At 42.0% G+C, this 23,919-nt stretch overlaps 1 protein-coding gene across 11 annotated transcripts in view; it reads right to left on the bottom strand.

Moving 5' to 3' along the window:
• rbfox1 (RNA binding fox-1 homolog 1) overlaps window positions 1–23,919 on the bottom strand; it is a 398,218-nt gene that overhangs the window by 62,488 nt on the left and 311,811 nt on the right. For 10 of the 11 annotated variants that reach the window (XM_037544776.1, XM_037544774.1, XM_037544775.1 and 7 more), the window contains 3 exons: window positions 8,016–8,159; window positions 3,266–3,319; window positions 402–494 (listed from right to left, as the gene is read on the bottom strand). In XM_037544776.1, coding sequence (XP_037400673.1) covers window positions 402–494; window positions 3,266–3,319; window positions 8,016–8,159 — 291 coding nt within the window. The remainder of the gene's footprint in view (window positions 1–401; window positions 495–3,265; window positions 3,320–8,015; window positions 8,160–23,919) is intronic. The other variant, XM_037544773.1, reaches the window with a different exon arrangement.

Genomic DNA, 23,919 nt, shown 5'->3' with positions numbered 1-23,919 from the left:
TGCCAACTTAAGGAAACTAATTAGGTAATAGAGAGGGACCATATGCACTGACTGCAGGTTTTGACAGTAACTGAAATATATTACAGCGATACAACTGTCAGAGTTCAATGAGTGTAGAACGTGAGGTGAAACCAAACAGGGAAGGGGTGGGGGGTGGGGAGGGGTTTGGGGGGGGGGGGGAGTGAGGGAGGGGGCACACACATACGAAAAGAGGAGCGATGCGTCATGACACAGTGAGATGAGAGTGAAGCAGACCCAGAAAAAACACAGAAACAGGAACAGAACGACAGAGAAGAGAGAGAGAGAGAGAGAGAAAAAAAAAAACGACAACAGAAAAGCAACGTAAGAGCGAAAGAAACAAGAGTTGTTGTTTCGAGAAGGGAAATATTTGTTACATGCACCTCTATTTTACGGCCTTCTACCACCGTGCCGTGTAATTTCTCCCTCGCCCTGTCCGCATCAGCACTACTTTCGAAAGTTACGAAACCAAAACCCTGCATGCAGGTGGGAGAAGGGGGGAGAACAACATGCACATCATTAATTCAGTCAGAAAAAACGCCCCAGGACAAAAAAAATAAAAAAATAATAATAATAAAAGCCACTTGAGCTCTACCTCACTCCCATTCTCTTACACATTACTGCTGTTGCTGCTCTCTTTTACAGAGCTCCCTGCTCCTTTTATTTGCCCCTGCACCATGCAAGCATTGAGATGGGCAACCATTAAGCCAAAGGCGTGAACAGTATTATTTAAAACAAACAAACAAATCAAAAATTCAGTTAGAACCTCTAAGGAACACACGAAAAAAAAATGAAATGTCATCTCCAAAAACAAACCAAAACAGAAGCGGAAATAAAAGAGAGAATACCTTTATAACAGTTCATAACAGAGGAAATTAAACGTACTGAAAGAAAACAATAAAATAAAGGCTGTAAATCAACCAAACGTCATAGGACAAATGATAAAGTAGAGTGAACTACAGCACTTGTTAGCATGCATCATTATCATTATCTCCCCCAGCTGGAACAGGAGAACATATCCAAATAAAGAAAACAGTTTCTGGCGCTAAATGCCCAAACTCTGTCGATTAAGCCGTTCATTAGGGGAAGCTCTCCGTGCTGCGCTGGGGATACGTGACTTATGGTTTCAGAGAACATATCAGATGTCATTTTTTAACTGCTCAGCCTCTGATTCATTAAACATTAGAGGAGTGACAGGCGTCGGCGTATGTGTATGTGTTTGAAGAGGGAGTTAACAGCAGACCTACAGCAGCTGATGTGTAATAAAGCTACTCAGATAAAAACACACTGAACATTGCAGTCATTTTCATGATTTTAGAGATATATAGCTTTCACAATACACAGATAATAAACACACTCTTCATTTTATTCGCATCAATACAGCATTTTAATAGTAGGGGAGAGCTGGGCACAACCCAAAGTGGGGTAAAATGTAGTTAAACAGGCTAAACGGATTCAAGAAAGACTGCATTTGTACCATACAAGTAGCTTTTCGCTGCTGTTGGAACAAAACCTTGTATTTCCATTTTTGTTGTTTTTCAGTTTTTCACATAATTTGAAAATGTATTCTGTCTATTACATTGTGTGTAAATTTCATGACAAATGGACAAAAGAAACAGCCAAAAATTACTTGGGGCGTGGGGGGGGGTGTTGGGGGCGTCTGGATCCATTGACTTACATTAAAAGTCCTTCTTCTGTAAAGTTACCGTTTTGGAGATACGAGGTTTTGTTCCAACAGCAGCATTTTTTATTGAAAGCTTTTTCAGTCACACTTTATTTGGATGGTCCCCTACAGATACTCCAATTATCAACAATATTACGGTTAGGGTTAGGAGTGGACGTAGGTTTTGCCTTGAGGTTAAGTTTAGGTTTAGGGTTAAGACAGATTTAATAAACTCTTTCACAGTGAACTTGAAGTTGCAAACTTCAGTTGCATTTAATGGATATTTAGTTGAATGTTACTTAACTCTTGTGTGGTGTTGATGTGTTTTTACTGAGTGGTCTGGTGAACCCACCGCATTATTTGTTTTTAAATCAATACAGCCAAAAATATATGTAAAAATACCAGATGTTTAAAATATCACAACTGGCCAGCGTAGGGTTCTCCTTTAGCAGCTGTAGCCAGTCAGCAGCCTGTCCATGTTGTCTACCCTCTCTCTCTCTCTCACACACACACACACACACACACACACACACACACACACACACACACACACACACACACACACACACACACACACTACCAGCAGGCCATGTAGGAGGAGAACAGAGTGAAGGACACAGCACCTCCTCACATTTACTCCCCGCGGGTTCAGCCCTACACCACGTGTAATATTAATGTATGGGGGGTGAACAGAGTGAAGGCATTGAAAATGCATTACTTTGCCAAGGAGACCAAGGAATCTGAGGTTGAAATAATAATAAATCACATCATTTTTTCCTTTGGTAAATAGTGAAAATGGGGCCCACAGACCTGAACACCACACAGGGGTTAAAGACAGACTGAGCATTTACAAAGCGTCTACAGTGGACCATCCAAATAAAGCGTTACCGCGTTTTCTATTACTGAATTATGAATTATTTCTATTACTGAATTAAAGTCACGGAATTCACTCCTATACTATTTTAATCTCCTACTCGGGGGCTGCAATAGAGCACCGTTTAAAGCATGTGACCAAATCAGAGTGAGAGCTAGCAAGCCTAAAGTACAGCCTCCACATGGGGTGGTAGGTTTAGAGTTTTATCACATTATTACAACTAAGACCTCCAAAGAAAACGATGAAAAAACAGCATCTCCCAATATCGATTCATTTATTCGATTTTTTAATGTGCAAATTCAGCAAAAAAGTTGACAACAGATGCAAAGTAAATAAAGCATATTTACATTTTATTATTGCTGTTAATATATTTATATGTTTATGTGTGTGTAAACCTAAAAATATAAAGACTCAGTCGTGTTAGTCTCAATAAACCCTGCTTATGACGTAAATTATAACATTTTCACTCGCGGCACTTTTGGCCAAACTGTTCAGAAACGGCAGGAGCTCTCATTTGTGTTACAGACGTGTAGAGCATTAATAACTGTGCTCAAATGCTTTTCACAAGCTTGATTAAGAAAAAAAGTGTTAGGTTGTGCCCTGTTCTCTCCTACTGTGCATATAACTACATATGATATTATATATATATATATATATATATATATATATATACGAGAAGACATGCAGAGGAAAGAGATTTGTGTACATACCTTAGATCCTCTCTCATTAAAAATGATCTCAACATCTAAGATTTTACCAAATTGCTGGAAAGAAAACAGAAATATGAGTCAGAATTAGCATTCCTGTTTTACAGTTAAACAAAGAGGCTAAAATTCAAAGCTGTAGATCAGGGGAGTCAAACTCAACCACTAAAAGGGCCACATTCAAAAATCTCGACAGACCTGTGGGCCAGAGCAGGGCTATATTTCTATTTCATACGGAATGAAATGGCATAAGGTGCTGTGACCCGAACTGGCCACTGGTATTCAAAATACACAATAACTTCAACAGTAAAATACAGACATTTGTAGCAGACCTTGAAATATTCCACGAATACCTGAAATATTCAAAATTTAAATTCAGGATTTAAAGGAGCTCAGTATTTTAAACCCACCTACCTGCTTGAACTAAACACCCGCTGAGTGTTTACACTAGCAGCTGAAACGCAGCCGAAACGCAGCTGAAACGCAGCCGAAACGCAGCTGAAGTGCAGTTAGTGTGTTTGGTGACATGACTGGTGTGGAATTGCATAGAATTGTGGTGTAACTGCCACCCAGTAGATTGTTGTGATAGGACAGTCAGATAGGAGTGTACATTACGTTGCAGCGCATGCTGGGGACTGTAGTGTAGTACGTTGTGAAACTGGCTAATATTAACTTATTTATTAATTAATTAATATTTAATTAAATTAAAATACTTTTGCAGGCCGGATAGGATTGTGCCACGGGCCTTGCGTTTGACACAGATAATTATGATAATAATATTATAATCAATAATTATTCAAGAGTTTTATTGTCATATGCACAGCAGAAACAGGCAGTTACACTGTACAATGAAATTCTTAGTTTGCTGTTCCTCAATTCAAATATAACCTTAATATAATCTTAAAATGAAAAAAAAAAATAGAAAATATAAAAATAACATTAAAAACAATAGTAAAAAGTACAGTTACATGTGCATGTGTGCAAGTATGTAGAGCAGTGAGTTCATAAAGTGCATGCTGCAATAACACGTGTAAACAGTAGTGCTCTGACCGCAGCAGTGCGGTGTATGTAAGGTGCAGTTATTGAGTGCAAGGTCGGCCAAGAGTTCAGAGTGGGAGGGGGGGGGGGGGGGGGGGGGGGGTTGTCAGTGAGTGAGGTGTTCACAAGCCTGAATAGAATATTGAATAGAAACTGTTCGTCAGTCTTGCAGTCAATATTTGTTGATCATGAAATGTACATCACGTGTATAGCAGCATGACACCCATAACCCCAGAGCTTTAAGGGTTAATGAAGTATCTAAGTTGCTCTTTCTAAAAGGGGTCAATCAGTGTTAGTGCTAGGCAAAACATTGCTTATACCTAAAATAACTGCCCTAAAAATAATATTTGTGTAAATTTGAATGGGATTGGAGGGACAGTTATCTGGTGAATCCGGATAGGATTGTGTTATTGTGTGTTTGACCCGTGGGCTGTAGCAGATCAACAGAACTGCACAGAACACATGAAAAGCTGCGATCGGGAAAACCCGACTGGAACGGCGTCACTGAGGTTGTACGTTTTCAGTGCCTTTAGATTCAGTTTCGTATTCCATTGCCATCACGTTTTGCTCACTCCACACATCTCCAGGCTATTTATTTACTTATTTATTGAAAGTGACGATATGAAAATCTACAAACGTGACCCTTTTCTTTAGGAAAGGGAATGTAGTGGAGCTTTAAACCTCATTTACATTGGCTGTGGGAACTAAAGTGTACCTGTGCAGCGCCCTGTTATCTGTATGTTCTTGTGGTCAGTGTTATTTGAAAGCTTACGCTGCTGGAGTGCCAGGAAACAGCCTGCATGTGGCAGCGATATTCTTTTTTTTGTTGTTGTTGTTGTTGTTGTTGTTACAGCTTGTCACCCGTAACACAACTTAGATCACTTATCTGAGGGTAAAAGTCCCTGATCTTCACATCCATTTTCAGACCGGCGCTTTTTTCCCTACTAAATAAGCCTCCACATCTTCTCTGGTGCAGCAGTGGCACAGCAGCGTAGCCTCGCAGTACACAGGCGTACTAGATAACAGCTGCATTCAGGGACGGAGGGAGTGGAGGAGCTGATGCTAAAATAATAATAATAATAATAATAATAATATGAAATTTAGAATAAAACATACTGAGTGTAGTATAGACCTGTGTGCTTCTTGTTTGGTATGGTTTGCATTTTTACTATACACTCTTAAAAAAGAGGGTTCCTTACTAAAGAAAACAGTTCTACATAGAACCATGAACACTCAAAGAACCCTTCGCATGATTAAAGGCTTCTTTGCATCATGAAAGGGTCCCTCAGACTGATGGATAATGTGCTGTACATGGTTCTATATAGAACCATTTCGAAAAAGGTTCTCCCTAGCACTTTCCCTTATTTCCAGCCTACTGTTTTACTCCTTTTAGAATAGTAGTGAAGGGGGTGGGGGTTGTGGGGGGGGCATATTAAAATGAAAAAAATAATTGAAAATAATTCATTTTATCAGTACATTCATACAAAGGCATTGCCTGCACTATTCATGTCTGTTCAGATCACAACTTCTCAAGCATTCACGCATAACGTTGGATTTACTTAGGTACTTAGGAGCCCTAGGTACAGACGTGTGATGTGTATCCCACTGGTAAAGAACTCTTTCCTCAGGAATAACCTGCACCTACTGTCACTTTACTGTAGCACATGTTTACAATTGCACTATTGCACTTTACCACTCATTTCTGCTGCAGATAATCATGTTCCCGGCACTGTATACCATACCATACCATACCATACCATTCCATACCATACCACTCTATACCATACCATACCATACCATTCCATACCATACCACTCCATACCATACCATACCATTCCATACCATACCACTCCATACCATACCATACCATACCACTCCATACCATACCATACCATTCCATTCCATACCATACCATTCCATACCATACCACTCCATACCATACCATACCACTCCATACCATACCATTCCATACCATACCACTCCATACCATACCATACCACTCCATACCATACCATACCTTACCATACCACACCATACCATTCCATACCATACCACACCATACCACTCTATACCATTCCATTCCATACCATACCATACCATTCCATACCATACCACTCCATACCATACCATACCATACCACTCCATACCATACCATACCATTCCATTCCATACCATACCATTCCATACCATACCACTCCATACCATACCATACCACTCCATACCATACCATTCCATACCATACCACTCCATACCATACCATACCACTCCATACCATACCATACCTTACCATACCACACCATACCATTCCATACCATACCACACCATACCACTCTATACCATTCCATTCCATACCATACCACTCCATACCATACCATACCACTCCATACCATACCATTCCATACCATACCACTCCATACCATACCATACCATACCATACCACTCCATACCATACCATACCACACCATACCTTACCATACCACACCATACCATTCCATACCATACCATACCACTCCATACCATACCATACCATACCATACCATACCATACCACTCCATACCATACCATACCACACCATACCTTACCATACCACACCATACCATACCATACCATACCACACCATACCATACCACACCATACCATACCATTCCATACCATACCATTCCATACCACTGTAATTTATACACTGTAACCTAACCTGTTGTAAATTTAAAAACCTCTATTAATAGCCTATATTTAGTGATTAATATATATGCTTGTATATATACTCTTTTGTATTTTTAATGTTATATCTGGCATTCTTAGCGAGGAGCAAAGTAATCTTATCATTGTATATAAGGAAACTTGCTTCCTCTGTGCAAATGACAATAAACACTTTGAACTTTGAACTTTACGTCATGGTAGACGATGACAGGAAACTAGATATTCCATGTTTCTATAAAATTATGAAAAGCATCAAAGCGTGGCTAAAATTTTGACCGATGGTGTATATTCTCAGATCTGTTGACTGAACCAAATCCTAAGCATTTTGATCTCTATAAGCGGCACTTGTTTAATCCAGTATAAATCTCGGAACAGAGAATGTGGCACTTTGTAAACGCCCAATCACAACTGTGTTCAAATGCTTTTCAGTCGTTGAATCAGAATTTAACTGGAGTCTCTTTTCTAATGACAATCGGGCCATTTTATATCCGTTCCTGTTTGAAGAACTTAGGCCATGTTCTCACTAAGCTAGTGAGCTTTAAGCGCTCGTATAAACAAAAGTTTGTCCAACTCTTTACAACTTTTGAAAGCGGTTCGCTCTGATGAAAAAGGTAGCACTTTTTCAGGCCGCTTACCACAGGATTACAAGTAACGCATGCGACATCCAGCAAGAGCACAGCCTTATTTAGATGTGCATTTGGACATTGGTGCACATTCTCAGTATGTAATAACTCAGTTTGGGGTGATTAATCAGAAATACTCCCAATTCTAGCCAATCTCAATATCTGAGATTTTGCCATTAAGGAGTTTTACTGTCACACATATAAAAAACCAGTCTGTGTAAAATTTGTATGCCAACCAGTTTCTGGCTGGGCCAGCCAACATATCTGGGCGGGCATAGCCCCCCTGAGGCCCACCCACAGCTATGGGACTGTATATTCTGCTCAAATCATCAGCACCCACTCCTGCATCTCTGCCTGCGCTGAGACGTGTAAAAGGTGGAAGAGCAGATACTCACGCCAAACATTTGCCTGAGGTCTGGATCTCTGAACCTGAAAGGGATGTTGGAGACGTGAAGCCGCTTCGGCTGCGTCTTGTTTTCCGTGTTTTCGGATGACTGTGTCTGTTGCTGGCTGTCTGTCTGTGCTGCATCGTCTGTCTGCTGAGGGAGAGAAACAGAGGGAGGGAGAGAGAGAGAGAATATGAATAGTCTATTTGCAACCTGAAATCTATTTTTTAAAATATGAATCTCTCAGAAATATTTTCATCAATTCAAAAAACCAGATAAATAACCTCAGGACGTTGGGAGATAAAGAGAAATGAGTGATTATATTAGGAGAGGGTCCATCGGCGTCCACTGCAGCAAGATATGTCATAGACTCTGGAACACTGAGTGACCACCACACTACCATCACTGTTATATATTTATTTATGTAATATAGACATGTTGCTTTGTTTACTCATTAATATAACATCATATATATTTATACATAAATCTTGTAGTGTATTTTTATTAACGTTTAATATCTAGATACTTTTTGGAGTGCTGTGACAACACAAGTGTAAATTTGTCATGTCAATAAAGCAAACTCGAACTGAACTGAGAGAGAGACAGCGATAGAGGTAGAGAGAGAGATAGAGAGACAGAGAGAGATAGAGAGACAGCGATAGAGGTAGAGAGAGAGAGAGACAGAGAGAGATAGAGAGAGAGAGACAGCGATAGAGGTAGAGAGAGAGATATAAAGAGAGAGAGATAGAGAGATATAGAGAGACAGAGAGAGAGATAGAAAGAGAGAGAGAGAGACAGCGATAGAGGTAGAGAGAGAGATAGAGAGACAGAGAGAAGTAGAGAGAGACAGAGAGAGGTAGAGAGAGATCGATATATGTATATATACATATATGAATAATAGAGAGAGAGAGAGCGGTAGAGAGAGAAATAGAGGTAGAGAGAGATAGAGAGAGTGATATATAGAGAGACAGACAGAGAGAGAGATAGAAAGAGAGACAGATAGAGAGATATAGAGACATACAGAGAGAGATAGAGAGATATAGAGACATATAGAGATAGAGAGACAGAGAGAGAGATAGAAAGAGAGAGAGAGAAACAGCGATAGAGGTAGAGAGAGAGATAGAGAGACAGAGAGAGGTAGAGAGAGAGACAGAGAGATATACAGACAGAGAGAGATAGAAAGAGAGAGAGATAGAGATGTAGAGAGACATATAGAGATACAGAAAGACAGAGAGATAGATAGAGAGATATAGAGAGACATATAGAGAGACAGAGAGACAGAGAGAAATATACAGAGACAGAGAGAGATAGAGACAGATAGAGAGATATAGAGAGACATATAGAGATACAGAGAGACAGAGAGAGAGATAGAGAGATATAGAGACATATAGAGATACAGACAGACAGAAAGAGAGAGAGAGATATAGAGAGACATATAGAGATACAGAGAGACAGAGAGATAGAGAGATATAGAGACATACAGAGATACAGAGAGACAGACAGAGAGATATACAGAGACAGAGAGAGAGATAGAAAGAGAGAGAGATAGAGAGACATACAGAGATACAGAGACAGAGAGAGAGATAGAGAGATATAGAGACATATAGAGATACAGAGAGACAGAGAGAGAGATAGAGAGATATAGAGACATATAGAGATACAGACAGACAGAAAGAGAGAGAGAGATATAGAGAGACATATAGAGATACAGAGAGACAGAGAGATAGAGAGATATAGAGACATACAGAGATACAGAGAGACAGACAGAGAGATATACAGAGACAGAGAGAGAGATAGAAAGAGAGAGAGATAGAGAGATATAGAGAGACATACAGAGATACAGAGACAGAGAGAGAGATAGAGAGATATAGAGACATATAGAGATACAGAGAGACAGAGAGAGAGATAGAAAGATATAGAGAGACATACAGAGATACAGAGACAGAGAGAGAGATAGAGAGATATAGAGACATACAGAGATACAGAGAGACAGAGAGAGAGAGATAGAAAGAGAGATAAAGAGATATATAGAGACATACAGAGATACAGAGAGAGAGATAGAGAGATATAGAGACATATAGAGATACAGAGAGACAGAGAGAGAGATAGAAAGAGAGAGAGACAGCGATAGAGGTAGAGAGAGAGATAGAGAGACAGAGAGAGGTAGAGAGAGAGAGACAGAGAGCGGTAGAGAGAGAAATAGAGGTAGAGAGAGATAGAGAGAGATAGAGAGAGTGATATATAGAGAGACAGACAGAGAGAGAGAGATAGAAAGAGAGAGAGAGACAGAGAGAGGCTGAGAGAGAGAGATAGATAGAAAGAGAGAGATAGAGAGACAGACAGAGAGATATACAGACAGAGAGAGATAGAAAGAGAGAGAGAGAGATATAGAGAGACAAATAGAGATACAGAGAGACAGAGAGAGATAGAGATATAGAGACATATAGAGATACAGAGAGACAGAGAGAGAGAGAGATATACAGAGACAGAGAGAGAGATAGAGAGATATAGAGACATATAGAGATACAGAGAGTGATAGAGAGATACAGAGACATATAGAGATACAGAGAGACAGAGAGAGAGAGATATACAGAGACAGAGAGAGAGATAGAGAGATATAGAGACATATAGAGATACAGAGAGTGATAGAGAGATACAGAGACATATAGAGATACAGAGAGACAGAGAGAGAGATATATACAGAGACAGAGAGAGAGATAGAGAGATATAGAGACATATAGAGATACAGAGAGACAGAGAGATAGAAAGAGAGAGAGAGATATAGAGACATATATAGATACAGAGAGACAGACAGAGAGAGATATACAGAGACAGAGAGAGAGATAGAAAGAGAGAGAGATAGAGAGACATACAGAGATACAGAGAGACAGAGAGAGAGATCGAGAGATATAGAGACACATACAGAGATACAGAGAGACAGAGAGAGAGATAGAGAGAGATAGAGAGAGAGATCGAGAGATATAGAGACACATACAGAGATACAGAGAGACAGAGAGAGAGATAGAGAGAGATAGAGAGACATACAGAGATACAGAGAGAGAGATAGAGAGAGATAGAGAGAGAGATCGAGAGATATAGAGACACATACAGAGATACAGAGAGACAGAGAGAGAGATAGAGAGAGATAGAGAGACATACAGAGATACAGAGAGACAGAGAGAGATAGAGAGAGATAGAGAGACATACAGAGATACAGAGAGACAGAGAGAGAGATAGAGAGAGATAGAGAGACATACAGAGATACAGAGAGACAGAGAGAGAGATAGAGAGAGATAGAGACACATACAGAGATACAGAGAGACAGAGAGAGAGATAGAGAGAGATAGAGACACATACAGAGATACAGAGAGACAGAGAGAGAGATAGAGAGAGATAGAGAGAGATAGAGAGACATACAGAGATACAGAGAGACAGAGAGAGAGATAGAGACACATACAGAGATACAGAGAGACAGAGAGAGAGCTCTTTCTGACTCGTAGCTGAAACGAGTGGAGAAATTGTGCAGAAAGCGCAGATTCTAAAATTTCAATTCATACCACAATCGTGTCTGTAATGTGAAACTCAAGCAACTAGCAGCATGCTTCTTCTTTTCCAGCATCTTCTGTTTTCTTTTATTGTCCACTGATCTGGTAAAATGAATGACTTTTATGTGGTTCATGTTGTGTCACTGCCGTTATACTTGGCTGTTTCATGAAACTTTATTCAATTTAGTTTCACGCAGGTTTCAAGCAATAAAACTGCATTAGGGTTTCGGCATGTACAGCGAGCATAAGCAGAAGAGGAGATACTGTATTATGGTGTGAATTTGATAAAAAAGTTAGTGTGTCTGGTTTTTCATTAAAAAGATGAGATTTTTGCCATGTTTTGGTCTTTTTAAGATGGCAAAAGAAACAGGAAAAGTCAGAAGAGCAGACTCGAAACCTGTCGATACAGAATAGAAATCGCATGAAAACGTAGTTCTAACAAAATTATATTGATGAATTTCCATAATTATGTAAAGTATATCACATGTACAGCAACACGATAATCAGAACCCCAGACCTTTAAAGGTTTCAAGCGTCAGTTATGTAGTAAAACCTAAAGAAATGATATATTTCTTTCCTCAGAGTGTCTGCAGGCATCAACAAATTAAATGTACTGCTTTTAAAGTTTTAACACTACTACAGATGTGATGTAAGTGACCATATATCAAATTAAGAACACTCACTATCTGTATTATATAAACACATCTGTATTCTAAAATCTGAGACCAATTCTGAGAGAATTTAATACAGTAAAACAGATATTAAGGCACTTAATCTGTAGGATGTAATTTCAGACAAATTAAGGCTGAGGTTCCTGTAAGTGTCGCCTAGTTTCTGCAAATGTGCTTTCTGTCTAATTTGACCTTTACAGCTGTGCGCGGTTCCCTTTGGTGTCACTTTTAGAGAAGAAAATGGAACAAAACAGTGCAATCAGAAATAAGCTGCGTCAGCTTTGTAGGAGGTTCTTTTAACAGAGTCTCAGCACTCAGGAAACTTCCGCTCATTAACTGTAAGACTTAAATATCTTCTCGCATAGGTGCGTGTTTGGAAAATACTGGAATATTTTTTTTTTCAACATCACAACAGCAAATCCTCCCTGTGCCTTTCCCTCCATGAGGCCCAGCGGAGCCCGGCTCCATTCTAACAGTACAGTCGGTGGAAGTCTCTCTTTACCACCTGCTCGCTCTGCTGCTCCTGAGTCCCTCTACACACACAGCAATATGAAAAACACATGTAGAACACACACACACACACACACACACACACACACACACACACACACACACACTGAAGTACACGGTGTGCATCTATGGCGGTGCATGTGTGTGTGTGTGTGTGTGATTGGGAGGTGGGGGGGTGGGGGGTGCTGGGAGAACACAGGGAGACCGCGGGGGGAAAACTGACATGACTACCTCCATCTCTACCATAACTACCCTTTCTCTCTCTCTCTCTCTCTCTCTCTCTCTCTTTCTCTGCATTGCTTTCTCACTCTGCATCTGTCTCTTACTTTCTCACTCAGACTCTTCTCCATCTCTCTCTCACACAGTGTCTCTCTCTCTCAGTCTCTGTCTCTCACTCACTCTCCCCCTACTTTCTCTCACCCTCTCTCTCTCTCTCTCAGTCTCTGTCTCTCACTCACTCTCCTCCTACTTTCTCTCTCACCCTCTCTCTCTCTCTCTCTCTCTCACAGTCTCTGTCTCTCACTCACTCTCCCCCTACTTTCTCTCTCACCCTCTCTCTCTCTCTCTTTCTCTCTCTCTCTCTCACACAGTCTCTGTCTCTCATTCACTCTCGCCCTACTCTCTCTCACCAAAACTGAACCCTCTCTCTCTCTCTCTTCTCTTTCTCAGTACTTCTCTTTTACAATCTTTATGTCTCTCTCTCTCTCTTCTCTCTCCCTGTCTCTCTCTCTTTTTTTTACAAAGCTGAAGTCGCTTCCCATTTGCCAGCCTCTTGTTTGCATTTTCCCGTTCCACCTTAAATTGTGCCTGAGGTGCCAGAATGTAACTGTGGCAACATTTAAGGTGGAACGGGAAAATGCTAACTTCACCTTCGTGACTTTTTAGTGTTTGTCAGTGTATCGTTGCAGATCAAACGTATCAGGAAACCAGCTGGAGTGATTATAAATGTAATTAAGTCCATTTGTCTCTAAATTATCGATGTTCGTCTTAAATCTCTCTCTTTGCCGTATCGTAGCTACTAGCTGGGTGAGACTGTTGTCTGTGTTGCTATGGGGACCAGCCGTCTGCGCTGGTCTTCAGGGTTAAAGGGTGAATCAGCAGTTCTACATTAACTCCAGCGTTTAAGACCATTTACTGTTAAACTGTGTTGAAGGATCAGCAGAGCTTCATTTTACTGTAGAGGAGGATTATTTTATTATTACCTGCTGATCTGATTCAGCTGTGGAGCCGCAACAGAGCAGCAAAAGAGCTGCATGTTGCTGACCCCTGATCTAGAGGCACCGGCCTATAGTTAACAATCCTTGTGGAATCCCGCATCCATGCAGCGTGTGGTCTGTGCATGTGTTTGTATGCAAGTGCGAGTGTGTGGTATTATCATGGGGATCGCTCTGGGCGATTCTGACAACAGCCACAGCAGTGCCATTCATATAGCCGCGCTGGAATGGAGAAAAAATGACTGGCTGCCTTCTTGAATATGTAGATCACGTCATCATAATGATTACACAAGCCACGCCGTAAAACCCACCAGCTAAAAATGAGAAAAAGAGAGAGAGGGGGCTTGAAGAATTGCTCCGGTAGTCTTTCAAGACATGAAAGGCGTGGGGGAAGAAAAAAAAGAGAAAAAGCTGTCGTGTGTTATTACAAGTCATAAACAAAAGAACGCCCACTCCCGAACGCAATGCACGGAGAACAAAGTGAGATAAAACACCAAAGCAGCGCAGTAAACTATCAAATGTAAAAGTGACAAGATGGGCTTTTATTGCGTTCGCAAAATTGCACTTTTTCCCATCGCAGAGGCTCAGTTTTAATGACGGCAGGAGAAGCCCTCCGGAAGAGACGAAGGTGGGATTATAATTGGAAATATGTGCTTTCTGCTTTATAGCTCTTCCAATAAAACAGTGGGGAAGGAATGCAGAGGGTCTTTAGGTGAGCCTCATAATGCATAATGCCGCAATACGTCTCATCTTAAATATCTCATTTCATGCCTTGTGCGTGCAGCAGCCATAATGGCTCAATTAATTGATTTCGGAATCAATTAATTGATCGGGCCGTGAGCGGGGCGCGCGATGAGCGCCGAGGGGGCGGTGACTGATCTGTGGGAGATGAGATGAGACAGAGAGGCGGAGGAGAAATCTATAGGGATTCAAAATAAGGTCCCTTTGTGTCGCCATGGGCTGCCAGACACTCGCCGACGAAGAAAAGTTTCTCGGAGCCACTGGAACTGAAGCTCTGTGCTTTATATATAAATATATATACATATATTTTTAACAGCACACATTTTTATCTCTCTCCAGGGAGAAACACGGCATGATAAACCATCTCTCCCTTCTCCAGATAGCTACACGGCTCGAGCCGAGGAGCCGACACCTCGGCCAAACACTCTCATATTTCACTTCGGCAGAAAATGTGCAGTACAGTCCTACTAATCACAATAAACCCTGACTGATTCTACAAAACGCTTGATGCAGGCATGTTAGGAGAAAAACGTACAGAGAGAAAAACATGAGTGGAAGAGAGAGAGAGAGAGAGAGAGAGAGCACTTGTAGAGGTAAATGGCATATAAAGACAGAGAGAAATAAATGGAGGAGATAGAGAGCAACTGGAGGTAGAGACAGCGAGAGCAGGTATAGGTAAAGAGGGAGAGAGAGAGAAGGTAAAGTGAGGGAGAGAAACAAAGAGAGAGTGCAGGTAAAGAAAGAGAGAATGGAGGTAAAGAGAGAGACAGAAAGAGAGTGGAGGTGAAGAGAGAGAGGGAGTGAAGGTAAAGAAAGTGAGAGGAGGTAAATAGAAAGAGAGAGGTAGAGAGAGCAGAGGGAGAGAGAGTGGAGGGAGAGAGGGGGTAAGGAGAGAGAGAGAGGTAGAGAGAGATAAGGGCAGTGTCTCTGACAGGACAGAGGGGATCAGTCTAAGAGAGCTACTCAATTACTGATGGGGGACGCTGGAGTCGAGAGTGTTTACCATTCATTGATCTCATGCTGAGCGCTAAACGGTACACACACACACACACACACACACACACATACATTGTGCTCAGTGCTACTGGGGCGAGAGAGCCTCACACACAGAGTAAAGAGAGACAGTGACAGGGATTTTTGACACTACAGCTTCAATTATTTGTCCAATCGTCACAGAATCCGACTGCTCACTTCAGGTTTAAACGACATTTCTTAAATGCATGTCAGTCGGGTTCAAATTTCATTCAGGTTCTTACAGCCCGACTTGCACTTTCATCATCTTTTACCCTGAATTGCTCCTGCTTCCGGTTTACTTCTTACTTTAGAAATATCATTACAAATGTCAGGTTATGTTCAGGACTTTGGGTGATGATGGACCGGTTCAGATCAGTTTTTGTCCTCAAAACTTGGCCTGTGAGTCAGGTTGTATCAGAACAGGCCTGGATAGAACTTTGTTGGACTCACGTAATGCTCCCAACGTGATGATGTGGTTTGGGTCAGGTTAGCAGGGCTTGAATCAGGGTCAGACTCCAAACTCAAAGGAGTAGTGTGGGTTAGGATTGGGCAAAATTTAGATGGGCTCAGGTCGGGTTTGGAACGTAAACTTAATGCCAAGGTTCAGGTTGGGTCAGGTTAGGTCCAGAGTTAAAGCTCTTACTGTGCGTCAGGTCAGTTTCAGACCACATTTTGCTGTGATTGGAGTTCAGACTGAAAACCTGGTGCTGTGGTTCAGGTTGGATCGGCTCAGGTCAGGTGCGGTCGGTCGGGCTGGGTTGGGTCGGGTTTGGATAAGACTTCATCGGGTTCAGGTCAGGTTTGGACTGAAAACATAGTGCTGTGGGTCAGGTCGAATCAGGTTCTGACAAAAAAAATTTGCTGGCCTCACGATAGGTTTGGGTTCTGACAGAAATCTGTTGGGCTCAAGTTGATTTTGGATTGGTATCTCGTTACTGTGGGTCAGGTTCTGACAAAATTTTTGCCATCCTTGAGTCAGGTTTGGACTGTGAGTTGGGCTGGATTGTGTTTGGTTGAGGAAAAATGTCAGGCTGAAGTCGGGTTCAGACAGAAAACTTGGTGCTGTGGGTTGAGTCAGGCCAGATCAGACTGGGTCAGATTTAGAATGAAAACTTGGTGCTGTGGGTCGGGTCAGGTCGGGTAGGACTGGATCGGATTCAGACTCAAAATTTGGTGCTGTGGGTCAGGTCAGGTTGGGTTGGACTGGATCTGATTCAGACTCCAAACTTGGTGCTGTGGGTCGGTGTGGGACTTGGACAGAAAGTTCTGGGGTTGTATTAGGCTTCAGACCAACATTTCGGGCCTGATTAAAGTTCTGGTTCAGACACACAAACACACAGCAGACCCGAATGGAAAATAGCTGTAGATCACACAGCCACAGAGGCCGCATTCGCTATTAAACACTACACTTCCCAGCGGACTGAGAGGTGAAAGGAAACGTGGCCTAATTAAATTTCTCCCAGATGATTGGTCTGTTTTGTTTAATCAGCTGATTGGTCTGTTTTTGTTTAATCACGGCTTTCGAATTAGGGAGCTTCTGTAAGTTGATCCACAACAGAGGGAAGACATGAACGCTGCTGATCCACTAAATATACATTTTAGCTCCTTCACATTGAGCAGAGGAAAAAAAGACGACTCCTGCCAAGGACAACAGAAAACTGCCAGGACCGTAAATCCAGCTCCAGTTCGATACTTAACCTAGTTAAAAGCGAAGGAATATCTCTCGTTCCTTTCTCAAACAATCCTGGGCCGTGTGCCAAGTTAAAATACAGTCTGTGTGTACATAGCATGCAAACAGCTGACACTTCATACCGCATGCCATCTGTGTTGCATTTTTTTCCCACTGGCAGAGGACTCTGCCACTTCAAACGTGACAATAAACAAATACAAAAAAAAGGAACAGAAAAAGAAAAAAACACTCACTTCCAATTGCTTTTTTTGCATCAAAGACTCATCTAACAGGCACTGAGTGAAACAGATATGTATTTTGTTGCATTTGCTCATCCTGCGCCGGCTGGGGAAAAAAAAAAAAAAAAAAAATCAAGAGAATTGTGGAAAATAAGCCTGTGTGCTCAAAACGCCTCACACACACAAACACACACGAGTCCACAACACAATCTGCTTCTCGCTCGAACTGGCCACCCAACAACCATAACAACATCGAATGACAGCGAGAGAGAGAGGGAGAGCGAGAGACAGAGACAGACAGAGAGAGAGAGAGAGAGAGAGAGAGAGAGAGACAGACAGACAGAGAGAGAGAGAGAGACAGACAGAGAGAGAGAGACAGACAGAGAGACAGACAGAGAGAGAGAGAGAGAGAGCGAGAGACAGACAGAGAGAGAGAGAGAGAGAGAGACAGACAGAGAGAGAGAGAGAGAGACAGACAGAGAGAGAGAGAGAGAGAGACAGACAGAGAGAGAGAGACAGACAGAGAGACAGACAGAGAGAGAGAGAGAGAGAGAGAGACAGACAGAGAGACAGACAGAGAGAGAGAGAGAGAGAGAGAGACAGACAGAGAGACAGACAGAGAGAGAGAGAGAGAGAGAGAGAGACAGACAGACAGAGAGAGAGAGAGAGACAGACAGAGAGAGAGAGACAGACAGAGAGACAGACAGAGAGAGAGAGAGAGAGAGAGAGAGACAGACAGACAGAGAGAGAGAGAGAGACAGACAGAGAGAGAGAGACAGACAGAGAGACAGACAGAGAGAGAGAGAGAGAGCGAGAGCGAGAGACAGACAGACAGAGAGAGAGAGAGAGACAGACAGAGAGAGAGAGAGAGACAGACAGAGAGACAGAGAGAGAGAGAGAGAGAGAGAGAGAGAGAGAGAGAGAGAGAGCCAGCACGAACACAATACATTCTACATTTCTTGAGCTTGTATAAAAGGAAAGTCTTGAAGGTTCACCTTAATATTACATTACTGCTATTATAAGATACACATATACACTATATGGACAAAAGTATCGGTACACCCCTCCTCATTATTGAGTTCAGGTGTTTCAGCCACACCCATTACTAACAGGTACTAACTTAGGCTCTGTCATAGGATGCCGCCTCTGCCACAAGTCAGTTTGTGAAATTGTAGTCCTGCCCCAGACCACTGCTATTGCCTCCAAATTGCCTCTGGAAGCAACATCAACATCATGAAATGGGTTTCCATAGCTGAGCAGCTGCAAACAGGCCTAAGATCAAAATGCACAAGTGTCGGATGGAGCAGTGGAAACGTATTCTGTGGAGTGATGAATCAGCTTCTCTGTCTGTCAGTCTGATGGGCGAGTCTGGGTTTGGCGAATGCCAGGATGAACGTTACCTGCCTGACTGCACTGGGCCAGCTGGAAAGTTTGGTGGAGGAGGGATGATGCTATGTGGATGTTTTTCAGGGATTGGTGTAGAACCCTTAGTTCCAGTGAAGGGAAATCGTAAAGCCTCAGCACCAAGAGATTTTGGACATTTTTCCAACTTTGTGGGAACAGTGTGGGGAAGAGCCTTTTCTGTTCCAGCAGGACTGAGTCCCAGAGCACAGAGCAGCTCCATAAAGTCATGACTGGGTGAGTTTGGTGCGGAAGAATTTGATGACTGGCCCTCACAGAGTCCTGACCTCAACCCCATCCAACACCTTTTGGATGAACTAGAGCGAAGATTGTGAGCCAGAGCCTCTCGTCCAACATCATTGTCTGACCTCACAGATGCTCTTCTGATTGAACGGGCAGAAATTCCCACACACTCTCTCCAACATCTTGTAGAAGCTTCCCAGAAGAGTGGAAGCTATTAGAGCTGCAAAGGGGGACCAACTTCATATTAATGCCTATGGATTTAGAATGGGAGTCATAAAAGCTCCTGTAAGTGTAATGTGTAGGTGTCCCAATACTTTTGCCCATATACCTTGTAAAACTTCATATCTCCATATCTGCCATAATTTGAAGAAGAAGTTAAGAACATTTTCCTTGTCATGTAAATGTTACCTTTCTGGAGATACAAGGTTTTGTTCCGACAGCAGCAAACAGCCTTACCGGTTTTAAACCTTTAAGGCCAAACTAAAAAGCAGCTATATCTATTTTTAATTCATTTTTCACTATTAATACCATCATTTTTCAATGCATCTCTAAGGTTTTCGGTTCAAATCCCAGGACTGACTGGTTATTCCTGGTTGGGCCCTTAGGCGAGGCAATTAACCGCCCACTGCCTCAGGTGTCGCTGCTCTGCAGGTATTGCTGTGCTGCTCTTGGCAACATGACAAATTTCCCTTGTATGACCAATAAAGTACATAATAATTCTAACATTAATTTGGTATGTAAATAAGGCATATATTCTCTCAAATTTCAGGCGTGGCCCATTCCACTTGCAAGTGAGGTCACTCTCGTTTTAAACTGCTCAACACGCTTGAAGGTGAACACTATGTGCCGACTCTGTTGTATCAAGGGACTTTTCTTTATTTTATTTCTTTAAATTCAGCTTCTTGGTCAAGAAATCCAGTCCACCCATTTTTTCATACCTGAAGCTCTGCATTTTTAGGTTAAATTTAACGACCTAAAGGGTTAATAACAACAATAAGCCTATGGTTCAAAGGGGTTAACAAGTTAAGATGAAATACTTGATCTTCAGCAACCATCTGTTCCAACCTGCATCTAGAGAGGCCTTCCAGAACTAAAGCTGAGGCGAGCTGCGGGAAGCTCCACTGGCCTGTTTTGGCGATCCGGATTGTTGAGCCCAGGCCGATACAGGCCGAGCAGCTGAGCCGCATGTGTGTGTGTGTGTGTGTGTGTGTGTGCTCCCTGCGGAAAACACGAGTCTCGCTCTCCCAGGACGAGGATGAGTATGGCAGAGGCGTTTCTCTTGAGAGCGTGCAGTGTGGAAGGCCAGTGGAGCGAGTCTGCCAGCAGGCCAGCATACAAACACACTGACCTCCAGACAGGCCAGTCCAGCGGTGCTGGGAGCAGATGAGCTTTATTCAGTCACTGACCACTGAAGCCAGAGAAACGAGCCAATGCTAAAGCCTGTCTTCATCCTAAAGCAGTACAGGTGTACATCCCTGACCTTAACGCAGATCATGGATCATTAGGAAATGAGTCAGTGCATCAGTCTCAAATTTCACAACCATTCAGTTCTATTACAAAGCTGTAGGAAGTGACAGGGATCTTCACAAGTCGCTTCATGAGAGCCTCGAGTCTTCGCTTTAGATTCTTTATAAGCTGCAGGCACTGCAATGTGTAAAAGTAAACACCTACTAAAAGCCTGTCAGGTTCAACAAGCCTTTCATTACAGAAAAACCCGCCGTCTGAAGAACAGGACTGAGAGGTGCAACAACTTGAAACAGTCTGTAGTTTGTGTAGTAAGCAGGCTAGCTAACTCGCATAACAGCTATTTCAAGTTGAAGTATGCTTTAAAGCAGGGGTGACCAACTCGATGGCCAGAGTTTTTTTTTTTATTTCATTTCTAATTAATGTTATGCCGTGACCCCAGCGGACCATTATTTATTCAAAATACGCGAAAACGTCTGCAGTAAAATACGGACACTTCTAGCAGACCCCGAAATACTGTCTGAATACTTGAAATATTACAAATGAAAATATCTCCAGGAGCTCAGTCTATTAAACCTACTCATTTGCTTGAATGTGACACCTGGTGTCTTTTCTGTCCTGCCAGTTCATTAATACTTGGGCTCAGTTTCCGAGCTGTTGTTAGGTGTTTAAGTGATCGTTTTTTTTAATCCCACCTCCACGTTTAACCCATCCGTGAAGTGAAACACCACACACACACACACACTAGGGGGCAGTGAGCACACTTGCCCAGAGCGGTGGGCAGCCCTATCCACGGTGCCCGGGGAGCAGGTGGGGGGGTTAGGTGTCTTGCTCAAGGACACCTCAGTCATGGACTGTCAGCACTGGGGATTGAACCGGCAACCTTCTGGTCACAGGGCCGGTTCCCTGACCTCCAGCCCACGACTGCCCCATGTTGGTTGAACTGCAGCTGAAACACTGCTAGTGTGTTTGAGGTTATGATTGGTGTGGAATTGTTTAGAACTGTGTAGAACTGAGCTTTGATCACTGTCCTATAGATTGTTGTTGGGGTAGGAGAGTCAGCGAGCACACAACGATGCAGTGCATGCTGGGAACTGTAGTGAAACAGGGCCACAGAGCATTGTGCCGCGATCTGCCTGATCTGTGTTTGACGCCTGGATTTTAAAGGAATGCGGTCTGTAACTTACTAAAAGCTGTCAGTGTCAGCTATAATAGCCAGAGCGCCAGCTAACATACTTGCTATTCAAACTGCACCAACTGATTCAAGTTGCCTCTTTCCTTTAAACACAGCATTTACTGCACGTAGCACTTCAGCTCTGTCCTTCAGTCTGAAGGGTTTTCTTTAATGAAAGGCCTATTTTGTTGAAGCTGTATCAAACCTGAGTCAATCACAGGCTGAGAGAGAACGGCAAAGTCGCACAAATATCGTTCGAAACAGGTTTTTATTCATTTACTGCATTAATGTTGCCACTTTTTCTCAGCTGAAATTTCACAGGTTGCAAGTCAGTCAACATATGACTCGAGCGCGAGTCCCAACGCATCTCACATTTCACCTCCACTGCATTTTCCTTCACAATCAACTCAAAGAATCGTAAAATCTAACATTTCACGATTCAGTTTGCTTGTGAGTCATGAGGAAATGACTTGATGCATCATAAAATCTCAAATTTCACTACAATCCATTCACAAATGCACTGAACGCACAAACATGACTGGAGAAATTAATCCACACAATGAAATGATACACCAAGCTTTTGAGGATTTCTATCTCTGAAAATAGGCCAAGAATTTCACTCTGGCCAAAAAAGGGAATTCTCAACTGAATATTAGTATAATAACCTTCCAAAGTCACAGCTGAACTGCCACTCTGACCGTTCAGAAATATTGCCAAAGTATGTCCATTCCTAAGTCAACAGGATGCAGAGAAGCTCATTCATGCTTTTATTTCAAGTAGACCGGACTACTGTAATGCTCTGTTTACTGGTCCTGCAAAGTCTCTGTCACTTTATGTCCCTACTTGAGCTCTCAGGTCCCCCACAGTGTGTCTGTTGGACATTCTGATAGTCCCCCAAAATAAATTTGGGAAACAGCCTTCGTCGACTAACCCAGACCGTGGAATAGTGTACCAAAAAGTATTAAAGAGGCTTAGTGAACATTTTTAAACGACGACTTAAGACATTCCTTTTAAATCAAGCTCTTTTTTTTGCATTTATTAGTCAAAAATGATTTATACAGAGCTTTTTACCACCGGTGTTGTTACAAAGCAGCTTTACAGAAAAATCCAGGTCTGAGCCCCAGTGAGCGTCGCCAATGGTGACAATGGCAAGGAAAAACTCCCTAAGAGCAGGAGGAAGGAACCTTGAGAGGAACCAAGACTCAGAAGGCGAACCCGTCCTCCTTTGGACCACACCGGATAGCAAACAGCGTTAGAATAAAAATTAATTTTATCTACTGTTTTAATGTATGCTATTACTTTAACAATTGTTGTACATTTTTTATAACTTTTTAAATGTGTGTTTATTCTTATTTTGTTTTGTTTTAAATATTGATTCCTTGTTTAAACGACTTTGTTCTTTCATTCATACAACTTTCACTGTTTTATGCATTTTGTGCCCCGTTTCTCTTATTACTTTTAACTGGATTCCTCTTTTTTTCTCTTTAATTGTCCGATTTTTGATTATCTTTTTACTTTTCCTACTCTGTTGTTTACTTATCTTTCTCTGTGTTTTTATTCTTCTCTGTTGCTTTTACTGTAAAGCACTTTGCGCTGTATTTAATGTATGAAAGGTGCAATATAAATAATTATTACTGTTATAAATCATTAAGGAGCACTTCCACAGTGACGTGAACTGTGTTCTGTGAACATGTTTGCTCAGAAACGTCTTTTCCACAGTGATAGAAAAAGCAGTAGCACACAGAAAAAACAACGGACATGCTCCATTTCACTGACCAACTTGGACACATTCACCAACGACTCTGAGGCAAGATTTAAAGGAGATGAACACGAACCCTGTGAATGGGTCACCTGAAATAGGGTGAATATAACCCAAACACAGAGTTTGGATATCTGTATATTAGAATAACCCCGTCCAGGACTAGCACTGTCCTAAAGCACTCCTTCACTCAGACCGCATGACCGCAGAAAGGACAGAAAGAGATGTAACATGTCGAGACTTCTGTGGCAGATAGGAAGAACGCTGGA

Source organism: Pygocentrus nattereri, chromosome 14 (genome assembly GCF_015220715.1).
Source record: "Pygocentrus nattereri isolate fPygNat1 chromosome 14, fPygNat1.pri, whole genome shotgun sequence".
In the NCBI taxonomy this organism is placed as follows: Eukaryota; Metazoa; Chordata; class Actinopteri; order Characiformes; family Serrasalmidae; genus Pygocentrus; species Pygocentrus nattereri.
Note: the sequence above shows the minus strand (reverse complement) of the source record. Positions and strands in the feature narration are given on the sequence as shown.